Source organism: Oenanthe melanoleuca, chromosome 1 (genome assembly GCF_029582105.1).
Source record: "Oenanthe melanoleuca isolate GR-GAL-2019-014 chromosome 1, OMel1.0, whole genome shotgun sequence".
Taxonomy (NCBI): Eukaryota; Metazoa; Chordata; class Aves; order Passeriformes; family Muscicapidae; genus Oenanthe; species Oenanthe melanoleuca.
This window is the reverse complement of record NC_079333.1, coordinates 74,071,094-74,090,979: the sequence shown is the minus strand read 5'-3', so window position 1 is coordinate 74,090,979 and position 19,886 is coordinate 74,071,094. Positions and strand designations below refer to the sequence as shown.

General features: G+C 36.3%; 1 protein-coding gene across 1 annotated transcript in view; it reads right to left on the bottom strand.

Moving 5' to 3' along the window:
• Positions 1-19,886, bottom strand: part of PCCA (propionyl-CoA carboxylase subunit alpha) — a 267,652-nt gene that overhangs the window by 223,709 nt on the left and 24,057 nt on the right. Inside the window, exons 5-6 of the mRNA XM_056498008.1 lie at positions 4,952-5,065; positions 3,403-3,456 (exon numbers count right to left, since the gene is read on the bottom strand). Of these exons, the coding sequence (XP_056353983.1) occupies positions 3,403-3,456; positions 4,952-5,065 (168 nt within the window). The remainder of the gene's footprint in view (positions 1-3,402; positions 3,457-4,951; positions 5,066-19,886) is intronic.

The following is a 19,886-nucleotide window of genomic DNA, read 5'->3' as shown; positions in this document are numbered from 1 at the left end:
AGGCCTGACTCAGCACTCTCATCCACTCCCCAAAACCACCACTCTAGAGGTTTGCAAGCAAGGAAAGAAAAATGGCAATTTCAGAAAAGTATATCTTTCAATTACAGGTCAACCAAAAGGCTCATCTCAGTCTCAGACCTTTCTCTTTCCCAAATTGCAAAAATCTGCTTTAGATAACAGACCTTCTCAGAAAAGGTCTGCATTAATTTTAAAAATGGGAAACCTAAATACAGAGGTCACTAGCAAACTCTTCTAAAGCAGGAAAGGAACAAATTGCTCAATTCTGCATAGCATCTGGCAAAGGATACTAGCTTTTTTTTTAATGCAGCCATAGATTTTAACTTCAACTTAACATTTATGGCAATACTGAATAATATACAATTATTCCTTGAAGGAGGGAAATTATATGAAAATATATTTGCATGCATAAACTAAAAGCACTAAATTATTTGCTGATTCTAAGGAAATACATTCACTTGCATAAACCCATATTTTGTTATTCTATATAATAATGTTATCAGCATTATCATAGATTCATCAAAAGATTCCATGTTCAAATACCAATCTTTAAGAAATTGACCTTAGCATTTATCTTTGACTCATTCAATACAAGTGATCTTTATTCTGCAAGCCAACAACAGCAACCAGAGTAGATACACAAAGACAGGACTGAATGCACCAATTTGTTTACTGAACCACAATGAACAACATGCCAGATATTCACCCACTGATTGTTCATTGGAAATTTTGTTTTGGAAACAAAGGATCACTTACTTGAGTCTGCCCATTTTAAGAGAGAACAAAATTAAGTTTCTAAAGAAGAAAAAATAAAGACCAGCAATTTTCAATACTCTAAGTATCTATCAAATTCTTCTAAAGTACTGTCTGTAGCTGTATACTACTTCATGAGTCATTCAGACAATAATGAGCAAAAAGACACGCTTTTGTTCAAATCCCACACAGTGGGATTACATGTGAACTGACCCTCCATGCATTAATTGAAGACAAAGCTTTGCTCTGAGCTCATTACTGCTCTTACAGATAGACTGGCAAGTTTAGAAAGTTTAGTGCTCTTCTCAGTTTCCCAATCTAAGAAGTTTGTTTCAAAAGATGCATACCAGGAAATAAGCCTGAATTTCCTACGTTACATCACTACTTTCAGTGCAAAAGAACAAAATAGTGTATATACAAAGAATGGGATTGGGCGAAAGAAAACAAAACAAAAATGTCTTCAGAAACTTCATAACAGTTTAAATAACGTAACAGTTACAGTCTTCAATAAAGAAAAGAAACAGCAGGCAAGTTTTCCTCCTAACTGTATTAATCAGAGTGTCTTGAAAAAAATATAAGCAGCCCTAATGATAAAAAGATAGACCATTTCACCAGTTCTCACCAGGGGTTTGATCTTCTAGAGCCACTGATATCAAGGGAAGCATGATTATGTCTTAATTGAGACTTTAAATAGTGCATTTAGAAAAGCAAAATCACATTACTTTGTTTTATTATATTTTTAGAGAACTGAACACACCGGGTTTCTGAAACATAATTAAAGCTATTTTGAGACTGCAGCACCAACTGAAACTCAAATATGTTTTTAGTCACCACATGATTTCAGGAAATTGTTCAGAAACTTTTCTAGGATCTGAGTGAAAAAATGAGAAATCGAACAGTGGAGAGGACCTACAGGAATGTTTGTACTTCTTCCATTTCTGCTTAATGCTGCCAAAAAATTGTTCCAGACCATCACATTACCAAGATTGTAACTGATATTACCACACCACTTATATTTTATTGTAAATAACACCAAGACCACTACAAAATGTAGTGGTTCAGAGTAATAACTACCAAGTTTCCATGCTCAGCAGCAAAACAAAGCAAAATAGCATAAGTGAGCGCTTCCATTTCATTACATTTTTTTGTTACTAAAAAAACAGGAACTGCCAACTAAATAAAAATAAATGCCAGTTATCCTGCTGGTCTAATCCATTGAGAACAGAGTTGGTTATAAATTAAGCCAGGAATCTTCCCTGTAAAAAGAACCTCCAGTACACGAAGCAGAATAGTGATAAAAGAAAGCTGCTAAACTGCATGAAAATAACATGTAAGAGATTACCCCAGATTTGGTAAATCCTTGCAAACACCAAGTGTTGAGAATTCCTTTCAATTTTAACATCACCAGCACTCAGAAGGGTGTACTCAGCATCCCATGGAACCTGCACTTGTTTTTATCTAGGAGCTTCCAAAAAAAAAAATCCCAGCAACTGCAAAGTATGAAATTTTTAAATTTCATTCTCAAACAGTCTCCTTAATGAGCAGGTGGTATTCCCTAACACCAAATAATCAAATAAATTGTAAGGTTCTGTATTACAACTAGAACTCAAGCCTGAAGGAACAAAATCAAGGTATATATTTGGAAGACCTGTTCCACACTGCTAAGGACAAAAGAACTATCATTTTAGAATCACATTCTTCATCTAAGTTTTTTTATCCTGAATCAAAAAGGTGCTTTCAAACCAAAAATTTCTCTCAAAAGCAGAAACAAAGTTATCTTGCTTCAGCTACATGGTTCATTTACTCCATAACATGTTGGTAGCTGCAATGGCTTTTTACTTTGAACGTCAATGTAGAATGGGCTTGTCCTTACTCTGAGCAAAATTAGTAGAAAATAACACATGATCTGCAGTGACAACACATACAGAATCTACTCAGGACTTTGTTCAAACATTGTGAATGTAACTTCCTCCTAGTGCTGCCCACACTTTTAAGCAGCTGCATGAAAGCTTTTGGAAAAAAAAGTCAGACTATATATCAGTTCATGATATACAAAATCCTTACTGAACTTAAAAAGGTTTTGAACAATAATTTTTCTAAATTCAGACAAAGTGAAAACAGCACCCTCTTGACTCTTTGGTCCCTTTCAGAGAAAGCAGCTCCACACTACAATATCACCAGCAGAGAAGCCAATTTTTAAACAGCTTTCTATTCCCATCCAAAAGCACAGTTCAGCACCTTCTCAGGACTGCTGATACAGCTGTTCAACAGCTGTGCTACAAATCAACAAAATGATCACTTAAAACCAGATACTTTTAACTAAGACCATTTCAATGACCCAGTTTTGCAGAACAGTCTCAAACAGTCCAGGCAGAAGCAAAAATCCTGAAAGGTTTTTACATACCAGGTAAAGTTCTTACCAACAGGCTTCTCCAAAAGAAAACTCAGATTGCAATTACATCCTCAAAATGCAAGAAATCCACATGTACAGAAAGCACACTGAAATCCCCTGTGTTAAGGTATCTTTTAGATTTGCCGTGAGCTGGTAGCTTAACTCCTCAGATACCTTGGAACAAGTATGTGCCACCTACTGTATCAGTCACAGCCAAGCAAATAAAAAAAAAAACTTACCAAACGTCTAGCAAATTCTTTATTTTCTGAAAGAAATCCATATCCTGGGTGTACCTTGGAAGACAAGAAAAAATCCAAGCTGATTGAGTTCTGAAACCAGACACCAAACATCTTTTCAGATACAGGAGATGGCAAAGTAGATCATTAAGCATTTAAACAGGTTGAATACCTTAAGAAACGCTCTTAACAGACTGATTTTTCTGTCCTAACTCAAGTTGTTGAGCTACCATTTCTGAAACAAACTTTCCCTATTTAACTAGGGAGAAAAGGGTTGCCTGCAGAACAAATGGAGCTGTTTGCAGAGCAAATGGACATTCCCTGTGGTGATTTGCCTTTTGCTCTTTTTAGCTCTATTGCAGATTTCCCCAAATATGCTCATCCACTCTCCTCAGTAATTAGAAAGCACTCTGTATCCCAAAATATTTCCAGCACTAACATAACAATGCTGCACAGGTCCACGGTCATAAGCCCTACCTCTAGTGACCCTGGCTAGAGAGTACAATATATAGTCTCTTCATTAGTCAAGTCAAGCATCCTGTGTGCCTCATTTGCTACTCACACCCTAATATACATTCAGCCTAATTACTTGAGAGGAGCATGAGAAAGTTTTCATTTTACTTTTTGCAAGTCACATAAGATTCTTGATCTAATATACTTTGACAGACAAAGCATAAGCCATTTCATTCACCTCTTTTAAAGAGCCAAAGCTGGGTTTCATATTCAGAAACTCCAAAGGGAAGAAAATACTTGTTTTCTTAATAGGAAAGTTTCTGGCCCCTAAAGACATTGTACCAAAATATAATGCTTGAAAGAAATCACAGTGCTGATCCAACTGTTCAAGGGTAGTTAGTGTTGCTGATGTATACACACCTAATTTTATTTTAATAAATGCTCTGTGTACAATACTTCTGAATAATACATTTATTTCAGTGACAGAACAAAGAACATTAAGAATATGAGCATGACTACATATTCATTTTTCCTACTGATTCCTGTTAAGCTTTGAATCTCTGGCCAACTTGGAGAGAAAAAAGGCAGACTTGCCCACATTTACACAAATAGGCTAATGTGCATTTTGTAAACATTTGGAAACAAAAGCAATTATAGGATGCACCATTTAGCTTCCTGCAAGTAACATTTACACAAAAGTGTAGAAAGTGATTCAAATGAAGTTTAAGCAAAAGCTTTTCTGGACACACTTTGTAAAACATTCAAAAAAGCCATTATGGCATATAAAGGGTTAGCACTCAAAACTAATTGGGAATTTTTTTTTCCCCCAGCAAATTTGGAAATGAACTGAAGCTGCTCCCTGGTGTGAAAGCTGAATCCAGCAGCCACCTGCAGGATCAGCAACCAGTGCTGCCAGATGCTACAAAGCCTTTGATTTCCAGTAGCGATTTCAGACACATTTAACTCATGTGACATGAACTAACTGGAATAGCATATTCAACCACTTCCCCCTGTACACCTTAAAAAAAAAATAGAAACTCTGGCTTTTCTGCTTTCTATATATGAAACAGCTGCAGCAGATAGACACATTCAGACTCACAGCTTGGGCCCTGGTTTTCCTAATGACTTCCATGATGGCATCCATGTTGAGGTAGCTTTTGCTGGTGGGAGCTGGGCCAACACAGACAGCTTCATCCGCCATTTTCACATGAACCTGAAGAGGCAATATTCTGCATTAACAGATGCTCCCAGCAAAAATAATTAACATCACCCAGTTACATGCACACAAATCTGATTGTGTCAAAGATCATTTACATACCATAACCACTCTAAAATACACACTGAAATTACTAACACTGGCATACAAGTACTTGCACAATAAATCTCATTTCATTTAACTCCAAGCTTAAGTCACTGTCAAAATGTTTTCTTGTTCTAATACGTTATTTTGAATTTGATTAAATAAAATAAAGACAAATATAATTTCTGCTTCCTATATTGATAATCTATATGTAAATTCAGACTAAAAACTACTTTGTTACTTGTAACCAGGGTAGTCTAATATCTTAATACTTAATAACAAACATTCATGACCAGTTCTAAGCAGGCTCCCCAGGAAGTTGGGGATAATTAGAGTGAATTGAATGAAGGGATGCAATGAGTGTCCCTGCACAGCATCAGGTCAGCACCATGCACAAATTAAAGCCTATGACTAAAGAGTTCAATATCACTACACGTGAACCAGAAAATCTTGAGAATTATTTAAGCAGGCTCATGTTTGATTTCTAATCCATTGTATCCTCATTTATATGCATTTGCCAAATAATTTTTAGTCAAACAGTTTAACAAGAATACTAAAATAGCTAGGTTTGAAGTTAGAAGTCTTCTTACATTTCACAAGAATGCTTATCTTTAAGTTTAAAAAGTTTAATTAGATTGGTCTTTAACATGTTTTCAGAGTTCAGAATACTTTTCTTTGAAGTAAGATACACATACAATCATGAAACCAAGCAACCCAGTTTTTCCTCATTCTGCTTTTTGTAAGTTTCCTTTCAGCATGTATTTAAGAAAGCATGCCATTGCTTAAAATGTGTAACAGTTTTAGCTGTCACTAAGACCTGTTTAGAATGACAATTTGACATTTCCAACGCTTACCAATTTTTAAAACTATTTTATATCTTCAGCATTTTAAACAGAGAATATATTGCCTAAAAATTGTGTTATTTTAGAAAATTAGTATTAATTTCTAATAGTATTAATTCTAATTATTCTAGTACTAATTTAATATATATTTGAGAAATATAAGACCCTGAGATTAGTTCAGTTGGCCAGAGCATGGTGCAAATAACACTAAGCTTGTGACAGCTTAGTGTTTTGATCCCTGTCTGGGTCCCCCACTTAAGAACTGGACTCTATCATTCTTGTGGGTCCCTTCCAACTCACTATTCTGTGATTCTGCATAATATTTTTTGTTCATTAAATTTTGCTCTTTGTGAAAAGGAATTTTATTTTCAAGTAGTATAAAGGCTGTCAAGTGCATCAAACTAGTTAGAAGTTACATAGTCTGGATACACTATAGGCTCATTCAGAAGAAACAAGACCAGAAAAAAAAAAAAAAAAAAAAACCATCTACAAACACTGACAAGCACCACTCAGACAATATTTTGAACACAATGAGAAATAAGTAGCAGGTAAATAAAACAAACATGTATGACAAGGAAGAGAGTCACTTATTGAGCATTTTAATTTTTTCTTCAGTTTTATTGACCTTTTCTGAACTTAACAAAAGTTAATTCTACCCACAAGAAGCATATTAACTGGCCACCTAATTTTATGTTTCTTTCTGAAGGCATCTCTTAAATAGCTTTTGAATTTGCTATATTTTCAAGTATATGAGAATTCACAACCTCCTGGAATCACCACATATTTCACATTTCAACTACTGCTTCTATAAAGTCACAACTGTTTTATCACTGCAGAAGTGGTCTCAAAATATAAACAGAGCAAAACAAAAAAATCCTAGAGAACTAGCACAGCCAATCATGCTGCAGGTTTTAGTGCTTTCTAGTACATACACCTTAGTAATTAATAATCTATTTGGATCAAGTGCTATCAAGACTAGCCTGTGTCATCCTTCCTACAGCACTAAGTTGAAGAAACACCATGAGCTCCTTTATTTTCATGATCAGTTTATATGCTTAAAGTTGTTCTAAATCCCAATGTCATTTACATTTCTAAACAAAGTCATTCAAGCCTAAGTTTAATTAAGAATGTTTTACAAAACTAAAAGCTTCCCTATAGAACAGGACTAAATATCGTTAGCAATTTCCAGGTATCAAGATGAAAACCCCACACCCACCCACCCCTTGCACTAACACCAATACAGTCCCACTAGTACCAAAAGCAGCCATAGAGGATACTGCAAGCCAATTGACTTTACACATAGCCTTGTACACTTTTCCCCAACAGCCCCCCACTACCTTCTGAAATGTTACATTGCAATTCAACTCTTTAGAGTTTCAACTCTTCCTTGCCTACATTATCCTGAAACCTGGTAAATCCATTTCTCTTTGTTCACCTTACTTGTTGGTGCCTTCTCTTGTTCAGTGCCAATACACCCTTGAATGCACTAGTCAAATCTCTCAAAAAAATAGGTCTCCATTCCACCTCCACTAGTTGAAAACTTTTCAGGATCCAGTGACAGCTGTTCCATCTAGGAGGCTTCTCATATCTACTTTTAACGTGAGTTCATATCTACTTTTATTGTAAGTAATCCAGCACACACAAACTGGAAATCTGCTACTTAGTAATTCATAATGACAATTCCCCTTAGCATTTAGAATTCTTTGACAATGCACTGTAGTTCATTAAGAATACCCCAAATATTGTAACACAAATACACTGTAGTTTTTTAGTATAGAACAAACGTAATTACTAGTAAACATAAGAAGAGCCACCATTTGAGTCAACATGACAAGTGAAACTTCCAGCTTACTACCAAGTACTGCCTACCTCACACAGTAATTCACTAAACTTTTACCTCTGCAGAAGCTAACTTATAATGCAATATTTCTAGACAGTCCAAAGAATCCAGCAACTCCCCTTTCCTCAAGCCCCATATATTTCAAATTTATTTTCAAATTCAAGGATTGCTTAAGTATTTGACTTAAATCACACAATCCTATGTATTCAAAACCTGTCCCTAACAGCTAAAACATCAGAGGTATAATTACTCCCTTTTCTATTTTAGTTCACAAAAATACGTCAACAAAAAGTAGTAAGTACCAGGAGGTTCTTAAAAAAATGCAATTCCTTCATAAATATCTGAATTGACCCTGCAATCTCAAGCATGAATGGATAACAACAAAGGCTGGAAAACAGTTGAAACTAAGTGCTTAATGGTTTGTATTGCAGGTTTTAATCATATTGGGCTACCTGGGCCTCAAGAGAGAAGTCTCCAGCAGCTACCAAGGGTTTGTTATGTTACAGAATAAAAACAACTAGAAATCATTGAAAGACGTCTTCTGTGTAAAAGCAGTTTAATTTCTGTAAAAGTTTTACACTTTAAGCAGTCTATTTCATAAAGGCTGATTATATTTCAAAAATAACAAAACCACAACCTACTGAATCTTCACTTTCTAGAACCTCAACCTAATTCAAAAACTAGAGACTAAGTACAGTCACCTTTGGAAATCCAAACCAATCACAAACAGCCAACCACCTCAAAGACTCCTGTACCTACGAGAAATAAGCTATTAATAATAAAACTCTGGATTTAACAAGGGAGCCTTGTAGAACAATATTAGAATGAATACCATTAAATGGTGTAATGTTTTTTTGATAAGTCAACTGGAAATAATTTGAAGTACAACAATTTTATCACACAAGTCTTTCTGACAACAAACAGACACAATAACTAGTTCAAGTCCAACAAGCTTATTCATTCAGAAGCAAACTGCACAGAAGTGGCCACTGGTTACAAAACTAGTTTAGTTTCAGGAGTCACCTTCACGGCAAAGCATCTAAATCAGCACATTCTGCCAGATCTTTACACAGGAACAGCTTCATGTTCCTTCACCACATTTCCAGCAAATAGGCAAGTAAAATAAGGAGTCCATCAGGGATGACTTGCCAGTCATTTTCTGCCTGGACTGGTTTCAAGCACCACTCCAGGCTGCAGTAGCTCTCAGGGTGCAGAGTGCAGTAAGAGAACAGTAGCAGCAATTGCGTTTGGAGATCCTTCTACATTGTAAATCAGGAGGATTTATAAACCAGGTTTAGTGGTTTAGGCATCATACTCCAGAAGACAAATACATCCATAACCCAAAGTTTTGGATATGAACACCACAAAAAATAGTCAATATTTGCCTTGCAGATGACCCAATTTAGAAGGGCTGCACTGAATCAGAGCTAGCACGTACCCAAATTAGCTAGATTATATTAGCTCTCCTTTATCCTGGTAACATGTTCATTTGACAGTAGCATGCTCTCTTGCATAGCCATACAAATTTAATGATGATGAAAATTCAGTAAATTCAGAGTATCTCAAATAGTCATCATTTCAAGAAATCAAAATTAATAACTTGCTACCTAAAATATACATAGGTCTCCTAGAGGTGTTCTGTTTAACACAGCAGAATCAAGGTAACCTTCTCCAGGGCCACTCAGTTGCTGCAGGTCCCTAGCTGAAATCTACATGATAAACAAATTACATTTAAATATGCATGTCTTTCAACATTTAAACACAGAAGAGTTATCAGTATGAATATTGAATGCATTAAAAATTCTTAAGGCAAAGAACTAAACCACTTACTTTCAGTGCATATACAGTCTATAAAACAAAGACACCAAGAAAATTTACAGATTTCTAGCATTATAATTATTCAGCAGCTCAAGTTTCTTACCTTCTTATGGATCTGGTTCACAACAAAAAGTGCTTTTCTCCTCAGTTTGTTTCACAAGCATTCTCATTTACTAACTCCAAAAAGTAAAGGCTGACTTTGTCAACAAAGAAAAATATATCTACATGCATTTCCTGATAAAGTGTTGTCCTGGGTTGGTGTTATGTCTGCTCCTTAATATCATCTGCATACTTTCCACAGATTTTATATACTTCAGCAGTTTCTGAGGCTTATCATGTGACAGATGTAATTTACTTCAGTGTAAATGTCTAATTAACACATACACACACACATGCACACACTCCCCTTTTCCTCCACCTCTGAGGAGGTAAATGTCTGGGATTCCCCAGTGTCCCAGTTTTTCAGGGTAGGTCAGCCCACACATCCCCAGGTCTCAACACAAGTTGATATTCATGCAGCAGAGACAGTTATACTGAGTTGCAGGCTGCATTTTCCCCTTAATTCTTCTGTGCTGTTTCAGAATTTATATTATAGAGAAACTGTTATAGCTGCATATGCAGTGCTAATCAAACCTAAGAAGCAATTAAAACAACCTCAGCAAAGAGAACACTTTTGTTTGGTACACTAGATAAGATTGAGCATTGTTCCGACAAAGAAACCTAATCAAACAAGTCATTCTCCTTTTATAGCTCAAATCAATATTACACATTGGAACAACATCCGTTGGTGTAAGTGGATTCACTTAATTGGCCCAAACTGCATAATACCGCTCAGCAAGACAAATCACAATTAGTTCAACCCATAAAATAGGGCTAACGAGTAAATCCTTTGTAAGGTAGCTAAAAAAAACCAACCACCTCAAATCTTGCCAGCACCATTGCCAAAAGAGACAGACAAAACAGAACAAAAAGCCTACGGCATTGAACAGTCTTGAGTTTAAAAAAAAAAAAAAAAAAAAAAAAATCAAACAGATGCAAAAAAGGTTTAAATTCACTGCTTTGCTGAAAACAGATCTTTCATCTGACCTAAGTGTCTTTAACAGCTTGACATTAAAATACACACACCAGTAATACAATAAGTATGAGCACATAGTGCACAGTAGTCATACAGCCTTTAAAGTGCTATCCATGAAGCAATACTGTCACACCATCACAGCATTTTACCCTAAAACAAGGGAAACATGTCTAAAGCATACCAAAAAAAAAACCTGAAAAACATAAATAGCATAAATATCCCATATTTCCTATATTTAATTTTACTCAGCATTCCAAAAACCTAAATGAAAATTCATGCAAATAAGCAGGTCAACCTGCAGAGTCAACATAAATAGATTTCTCTGCAAACATATTTTAAACTATTTTAATTTGATGGCCCACAAAGAGTTATACAAGGACTCTGTAATGCAATTCTTCAGTGGCCTTCAAACATGTTTTGTTGAAGGGCATCAACTAATATTCCTCTCCAAGCCTACAATGACCCTCAAAACAGTCCATCCATTCATCTGCAGGATTAGATTCCTGGCTCATGGACATCAGCTGAGAAAAATTTTAAAAAACACCCTTTCCTTTTACTTGCCAGTCTTGCCATTCAAGTTTGCCAACTGGTTAAAAAATGAAGACAGCAAATAACCTCAGTAACCATGGGCCTCAAAAAATCCACAGTTTTCAACTAAAATTAAAATTAATGGATCCAGGTAGAACTGAACAATTACTAAAGGTCAAGCAACATGAAGCAGGCAAAGGCTCTATTTTTAACCAACATGAAGAGAAAATACATTTCAACATATATCAATATTTTCATCTGTTTGCATTCTCACTTATACACACAAATTTATTTTTGTAACCTTAAGAAAAAGGTAAATCTCCATTCTCTCTTCCATGGATGAACCTCTGGAACGCTGTTTGCTGCTATAAAGACACAGTTTTACTTGCACCATAAAAAGGAAAGGACTCCCCCATTGTACCTAGAGGCCTGACCACCCCTACTGTGAAAACCAGACCATGCTAAAGCTGTCATAGAACAATACACTCAAACTGTGTTCTGCTTGTGGGACAAGCAACTAAATGCCTCCTGAGTCCTGAAGATATTACAAATAAGACTCTAGAGATGAGTTCCAGAAAGGCCTTGGCACCTTCTAGAACAACGGTGAGAAAAAAGGCTAGTCCATCAGAATTTTATTGCAAGTGCTTACTGTGTTGAACCCTCCAATTAGTGCACAAGTTTGCTATGGAAAATTTAGCAGAATGAAATAGTTAATTTGTATCACAACCTCTAACAAGTTTCACTCAACACCAACCAGGAAGTTTTTCTTTGGTAGAGTAACTTAAAAAGTAGGTCAGTAAGCCACCTTGTCCACTAATCTACCTTTGGATGAACTGAATGATTAACAGAAGTAGAGCAATCAGGAGGAGAAAACCAGAATGCCTCAATCTAACTCCAAGCCATTGCATCAGGAGCAGAACACATTAACAATCTTAAGAAGAAAGCATTCCCCTTGCCTCCTTCCACTGGGGTTTCCCTTGGGAGAGCTACCAAGTTCCTTTGCTCAAGTGAAAATAAGAGGCAGCACAGCCACTCAACACAACCTTTGCTGATGTCTGGGGTGCTGTGAAGAAAGTCTGCAAGCTTGCAACTGCAGACTATTTTTATTTTGCAATACATTATCTAAAGCAAGTCTCCAGGACAAACAGGAGATTTTTAGTTCAGAGCATACACTAACAATTTGGGAAGACATTTAAATAAATGTATTTACCAAAGAGTGAGTCTCCATCTGTTGTAGGAGTTGAGCAATTCATCATATTTATTTAGAGCAGTTCACTATGTTCTGTGAGGATGCTTGAGTTTCATCTTTGCAGTGTATGTGATTCTGCACTTTAGTGTTTGAGAATAAGAATTAAGTTTTGTGTAATGTTAACACAATAGTGATGCCCTACAGTGTTTTTAGTAGCCTCCCTGCACTTCAAACACATCTGCACCCACATGTCAGCCTTTCCCTAATGGAATCTCAGCTTCTAAGCACATTAGCAAAGCAATAGGACAGATCTTTCTCATGCTGTTTCTTTTTCCTGCCTCTCCCAAAAACAAGCTTACCAAGGAATGCATTTGATGCATCTTCTTTGTTTTGCTTTCTAAAGGGGCTAAGACATGTAGGAGATGGGAAAACTAGTAGCTAAGCAAGTCTAGGAAACAGTATCACATGGTAGAAACTACAGTCAACTACAGAACTTCACATAGTAGAGATTTAGTTCTTAATTAAGCTAGATATTCCAGAAGACACATGGGATTCAGAAAGAGTAGGTTAAACTCAGCCACAGTACAAAGAAACACGTAGTAGACACTGGTAACATGCTCCAATCCAGCATTTTCACCTCTGTTTTGGATAGAGTTCTAATTTCAGACAGATTAACACAGGACACAACCATTCAGACATCTACAGATGGATGGACTGCAGAAGTTACTTCTAGCATCCAAATATCAGGGATTCCTAAAACCAGTCTAGTGTTGAGAGAATAGCTCATAATAGCAAGGTGAATTCACAGCTACATGGCATTTCAACTAAACAGTATGTAACAGAAAGGTGAAAAGGGAAATGTGGACATGAACTAAATGCAACATCACCTGGATCAGTAGTTGGAATATTAACCTTTCTTTCTAAATCACAAACATAAGATACTAGACCTACAGTGATTTATGTTCTTACCAGTTGTAACTTCAGGCCCAAAATGAACCATAGATTGAGACTTATATTAAACTTCACAATAAGCCTCACTTTAGGCATACACAAAATGCCACTTAAAGGATGATGCCACCTCTAAACTCTCCTCCACACTCAGCTCCAGCTATTATAGTGCAGCTGAGACAGATCAATGAACTGTACAGACACAGTGGAAAAGTAATCTAAGGGGAGGAGAAATTTACCCTCTGTCAGATCAGCAAGTTAAACCATCTTCCAGCCACATGACCATCAGATCCCATACAGTGAATGAATGAGAGGAGGCAGGAGAGCTCAAGCACTCCTTTCACAAGTAGTTTAGACTTAGAGGAATTTAGACATAATATGAAGCAAGTTCTAAAATGTCAAATAATCCAAGGAAAATATCAGAAAAAAACAGTTTGTGAGTGAATGCAGAATATCTTAAGGATGAAAAAATTCCAGAGCAGGCTTCCTAAAACACAGATTTTCCTCATGTCTATACAATACATATATGCTCAAAAGAAAATATATATGGATGTGTATGCATGTAAATATGTACATACACACACCCCTTAACCACTTACAGGTACCCAGTGAGAGGGGTTATTCCCACTAAGGCTAAATACTAAAGTAGTACATATAATTAACAAAAATTATATCATAAAATCTCAACATTTGCATCATGGCCAGCATAACCTCATGCTTTTATGAGGAATTAAATATTTTAAAATGGCATTTAAAATATTCATACTTAATACTATGTTATTACATGACATTTACAAAAGCAGAGCATTTTTCCTTCAAAATTCCACTAATGTGAATGTTCAGATATCTTAAAAATCATTCCTTGCTTAGTTCTTAAATAAAATTGTTAGTTTCACAAGAAAAATACTTCTCTGCCAGTGTATACTAATTATTCATTACAGCACAACTTCGAAGAAGATAGTCCTCTATATAAAACCATCCTAAGTTTTCTACCCTCAAAAGTCTTCTTTTGAAAGAAGACAGCTTTGAGATTTCAAGATACAGATGTCAAGAAGAGGTCTATAAAAACAGTACAATGGAGAAAAAGCACCAAGTACTCCTGAAAACAACTGCACAGACAGGCAGCCAGCTCACCAAGGACTGTGCACAGTCTAACAGGCAGGAATAGACAAGGAAACCTGCACTGTCAAAATACAATTTTCACACAGTTACTACCAACACTAGATAATTCATTCACAGCAGCAGATACCAGACTTTATGCAGTCACATCCTTTTCCAGATTAACTGACAAAAATATTTTCAACCTTTTTTTTTCCCTTACAGCCCTCAGTTCTGCCATAGTTACTCAAATTGTAAAAATTTTTAGTGTGACTCTAGAAAGATCTTTTATTTGCTTGGGAGTTTTTAGTTCAGTGAGTATTTTCCCTAACAAAATTTCCACCTCCTAGCTTATTACCTATGATACACACTTTTCCAACTTAAGTTAACTCAAGGATAGTGAGCAGAATCTTAGCCTCCACTGCCTCCTCCTCTCATTAATCTTAATATTATTTCAGGCCTTGATATATAAAAGAGCATTCTTTACAGGACACTACAAAGTTCTCCACACCCAAGCACAGATCTTGTTCCAATGAACAGAATGATAGTAAAGTGATCCCCCATCACCTATTTCTTATCCTTCTATGACAAGCTATCACTTACCCGAGTCTCTTTCTTGAGGCAAGAATTTCAGAAGTGCTAAGACAAATGCTGCAGATCTTCACTTTTGAAGTAAAAGCTAGACAAAATGAGAAGTACCACTATCACAATAGCCTAATTACAGTATCATAATTTTTTGTGGCCTATATATACAAATTCTATTAATACATATTTAGATCTTCAACATAGCACACTTGGTCAATGCTAAATATATATTTTATAAGGTAAAAGAATTACATGCTATACAGGCAACACCTTCACAACACCAAAGGAAAGAAAACCTATTTCTGCAAGGTGACAACTGTTCCCATTTAAGAGGCACAAACTTTTACACTCCTCATATAGACAATATTCACAGGTTTAATAAATTAAACATTATACATAGTTTTATAAGCCAATGGAGTAAACATCTATATAAACAAATTCCTATTTCAAAAAAGCCTGGAATTTTAAAAAAATCTTTCCAGGTGGAATGGAATCTATATAGCAAGCAACATACTCTCTTACAAAATAGTTCCTTCTAAATCCTCTTTCCTGTTTGCATTTAGGTTTGGGTTTTTTCCCCCTCCAACCTGCTAAATAAAGTCATATTTCCTGCTGACAGCAGATGATTGGTTTACCTTTAACTCCAGGGGGTTTAACTATCCATCCTTTAAGAAGCTTTGACAGTTTAACCTGCTGAGCTCACAGCACCCAAGGGAGGGTCTTACTTGCAGTTTTACTTCTGCTGCTGCTGACCACTAATACTGACTCCGCAGATAATGGATTTCAATAACAACCTCCTACAGGATAACTCTTTGGGTAGTAGCCATGATACTGCTTTAATTAAGCTAATACATGAAGGTTACAGTTTGGTAGAAAGTTGTATTAAATTTGGCAGTGCTTACAATAGCAGGAAAACTGCACACGTTCACCTGTCCAGTAGCTCTGGGATAAATCTGCCTACCAATATAATTCAGTTTAACTATTTTTAAGGTGGACAATTTATTAATTCCATTTCCTCTAAACACGAATTTTTCCAGCATAACTGATAATTTCATGATGGATAGGAAATGGATGCCTCTAACCATGCTGAGCACAGAATGTGTCTACCTGGCACATAAATAGTCCATGCATTACAGTTGAAGGGTGCTGTGTTTGGTTTCTTTATAAGGTTTGGAGCATCCTGATAACAGAAAATACTAGCATTTCTATTTCCTTGAAGCTAAGTGGCTAACAATAAATTTTATATTTTCGTGAGCTATTAATCATATAAAAGCTTAAAGATTTCTAAAAAATCTAGTTGATAGTGGGAAATAATTCATATTTACTGAAAACAAGTATTTGGCAAAATACAAAAGCTTGCAGAATGGAGTGTTTAAATTCATTCTGCAGGCCAAGCATTCACCTATTCTTTTTGACCACAGCACTTAAACGCACACATTCACTACAAAAATAGGGAAAGGAAAGAGGTTCTTGGTTTAAAATTTTGGTATTAACATTACCTGCAAAAACACCCATTTGTTGGATTTTTATTTTTCACTAAAGTACACAATCTGACAGACACTCTACAGAGTAATAATGAAGCAGCATGGGAGCCATTTAATATATTTCTTGATTAACTCATTGCCTGTCCAGTTCTCATTCAGACATGTGCTCACATGTCATAATCGTCATAACTCCCATCATCCCTACAGTTAACACACAAGCTCCTTGATTAGTGCACAACTCCCAGACGAGCCATTGCTAATGCTAAATAATTCCCTCCAGCCTCCTGCGACTATACCGCAGGCTCTCCAATTAAATATAATGTCTCTGATGAGCCATATTAATATGGACAAATTCCTGCCAGAGATTCTAGCCCACTCACTTCCACCAAAGAAGCAACTGAAATAAAAAGAAAAAAGCAGTGTACATAAAAATTAGCCAAAATAATAATTTTGCCATGAGGCTATAATTACAAAACTTTGCTGTCATAAGTATGTTATTCTTGGAGGTATCTGGGAAACTGGCATATTAATACAAGTTTACTGATAAATGGCAATGAATAAATTACCATTTTAATAATTGAAAAGCAAGCATGTAAAACAGATAGCTTTTCAATCAGTTAATTACAATTAGTAATATCTAATCACATGTGATAAAATTAACTCAGATCACTTGCTGCTGGTATAGCAATTGCGTTCGGCCAGCCTTGTGCGTTAAGCATTATTTGAAATAGCTGTACACACCTATACAAAGTTTTTCAGGTTAAAAAATATTTCACTAATGGCACATCCACAAAATTTTCAGAACTTGTACCAAGAAACTACCATGCCTGTTAAAAGCCTGATGTAGTAGCACTGATTATATGGTGAAGTCCACATTTTTAAATATATTTACAGATGTACCAAGCAACAGTAAAATATTTTAATAATGTAACAGATCCAGTCATGAGTCAAATATATAAAAAAGGCAAATGATAGTAATCTCCCCACTTTAAAATGGGTAGAATCACTGGAAAAATCTAACCTTTTCAGTGCACACTGAAACTCCTTAACATTTACCTCAAAATTGCTGCCATTCACCTGAGATTGACTATTTAGACTTAATGAAAATCATAAGGAGTTCCCCCAGTCCTTACAGGAGAGAGTAATGTCCTTAACCTAGTGCTGACCCTCTCACTAGAAGAGATATCAACAAAGGACATGTAAATAGACTGTTGCAGAAGTATCCTTTAGTAGTTTAAAAATACTGCTTGCAACTGCACAAATTGTAAGATATTCAAATAACCCCCATGAAATTTTGATAAGCTCTTCCCCAAGGTCCTTGCACCTTCATCCTTACACTAATGCACTTCATCTTCATTTACCTGATCATTAGTTTCCAGTTTGTTCAGCTGGAAATCAACACACACTAATTACTTTGACATCACAAAGTCCTATCTGTCTTCACCACCTCCCCAGACAGCAGGGAGAAATTATCAAGGGTAGGCATGATAATATCCTGATAAATGATGATTCACATCACCTCACTGTCAATCATCCAGAAGTGCTCACGCAAGATACCACTCAATCTCATTACTGAATCCTAGGGCTAAGAGTACAATACACACCAGGAGTCATATTTCAAACAGCAGGCCACCTGGATAAGATGCAGCTCTCAGAGATTTTCATGAATTTTGTTAGCTTTTTGTTTTAACACGGTAAATGTCAAATATTCATCTATTTTACCATGTGTATATAGGCTGGCAGAAAAGGACATGCTGAAAGCAAGGCAATTCATCTCAAGGGTTCAAGTGAGAAAAAGAAAATCTAGGTTCTTTGAAGGGGGGAGAAGGACAGGTAAATTTCCTTAATTTAAGAAGAACATTAATCAACCTACCTAAAGTTTCAAAGTTCTGTTTCAAAATTTAAGGATTCTTCCTGCTGAAGCAATATAAAAGTATTCAGAGGTCCGAAAGTAGAAATGCTAGTTTTTAAACTCATTGACACATGCAAAGTTCACTTTCCATGACAGAAAGAAGATACAAGATAATGTTCTTGCTTCAACAAATAGCTGATGGGGCAGGTGGGGTTATCAGTCAAGAAGCAAAATAAGAACATAGCAGTAGCTGCTTTCTTAGAAAACATTACTTCTTTCCCTATTTCCAAAAATAGTATCATCCTTCTATCTCTCTCTGTCCAACTATATATATAAACTAAAGCAATCTCTAACGGCAAAGCCCAGGGCTTGCTATCTAGCACAGAATCCAAAAGTTGTTTTAGAGAGGGAACTACAAACACCATCTTCTAGATCTGTAATACACTCCATTTTCTTGCCCAAGACCATTATCACTATCACCATCACTGAACTTGCACAATGGCTGATCATATTCTTCAATGTATGGTGCATCACTTATGCAACAGATGAAGGAAAAAAGAAAACAATACTGAAAGAAGGTGGGGGAAAATGTGAGGAAATTCCACAACCATGCCTACTTGTGCTAGGTGCTGTCAGGGAGAAAAAAAAAAAAAAAAAACCAGCCAAAACTAAGGATCAAAAATTGAAAACACTATAGAAAAAGCAGCAGAAGAACAAAGAAAGCACAAAGACACATTGCACCATCCCACAGTACTCTTGTGGCTGAAGACACTTTAAACACTCTGCACAAGCCAGAGCAGCAGGGCGCTCTCTTGCAGGGGTGGATGGTACTGCTGCTACAGGCACTCTGGTTCTGCATCCAGCCACTGCCTGCCCACACCACTGCGCCTGAACTTGGCAGGAACCCTCACACCCACTTCCCTGCACCTCCGCTGCCCCAGACTGTTTGAAATACAATCACAGGCTCACAATGAAACCCTTGTCCCATTTCAAAGTACTCTCCCCCTGTGGGGCCACACAGGACAGCCAGCAACTTAAAGGCTCCTGTTCAGATAATGTTAACATAACATTTTTCAAGGAGAAACTCGGAGGTTTCTCCTTCAAATGTTCTAAGTGTTCTAAAATATAAAAAAATGCAAATACAACAGAAAAGCAAAGCTCCATAAAAACCCTGAATGAAGTCATTTAGGTATGGATGCACTACATACCTGAGACAGACTATTCAGAGTCTACTTTTCAAAGCAAGTGTGGATCACTACCCAAGTTCAAAACCCAAGAGCTCTTCACAAGCTTCTTGTCAAAATGCTCTCCCTAAAAAAGCCAATTTCTACTCCACATATGCACACAGCCTCTTCAGCTTATCAGACATACCTTACCAACCCTACCAGTCATGCTAAGTACAACAGATTTTATAGCAAGTTATCCAAGAAATGTTAACCACCACATGCTTGGACAATGGAATTCAAAGCATTTTC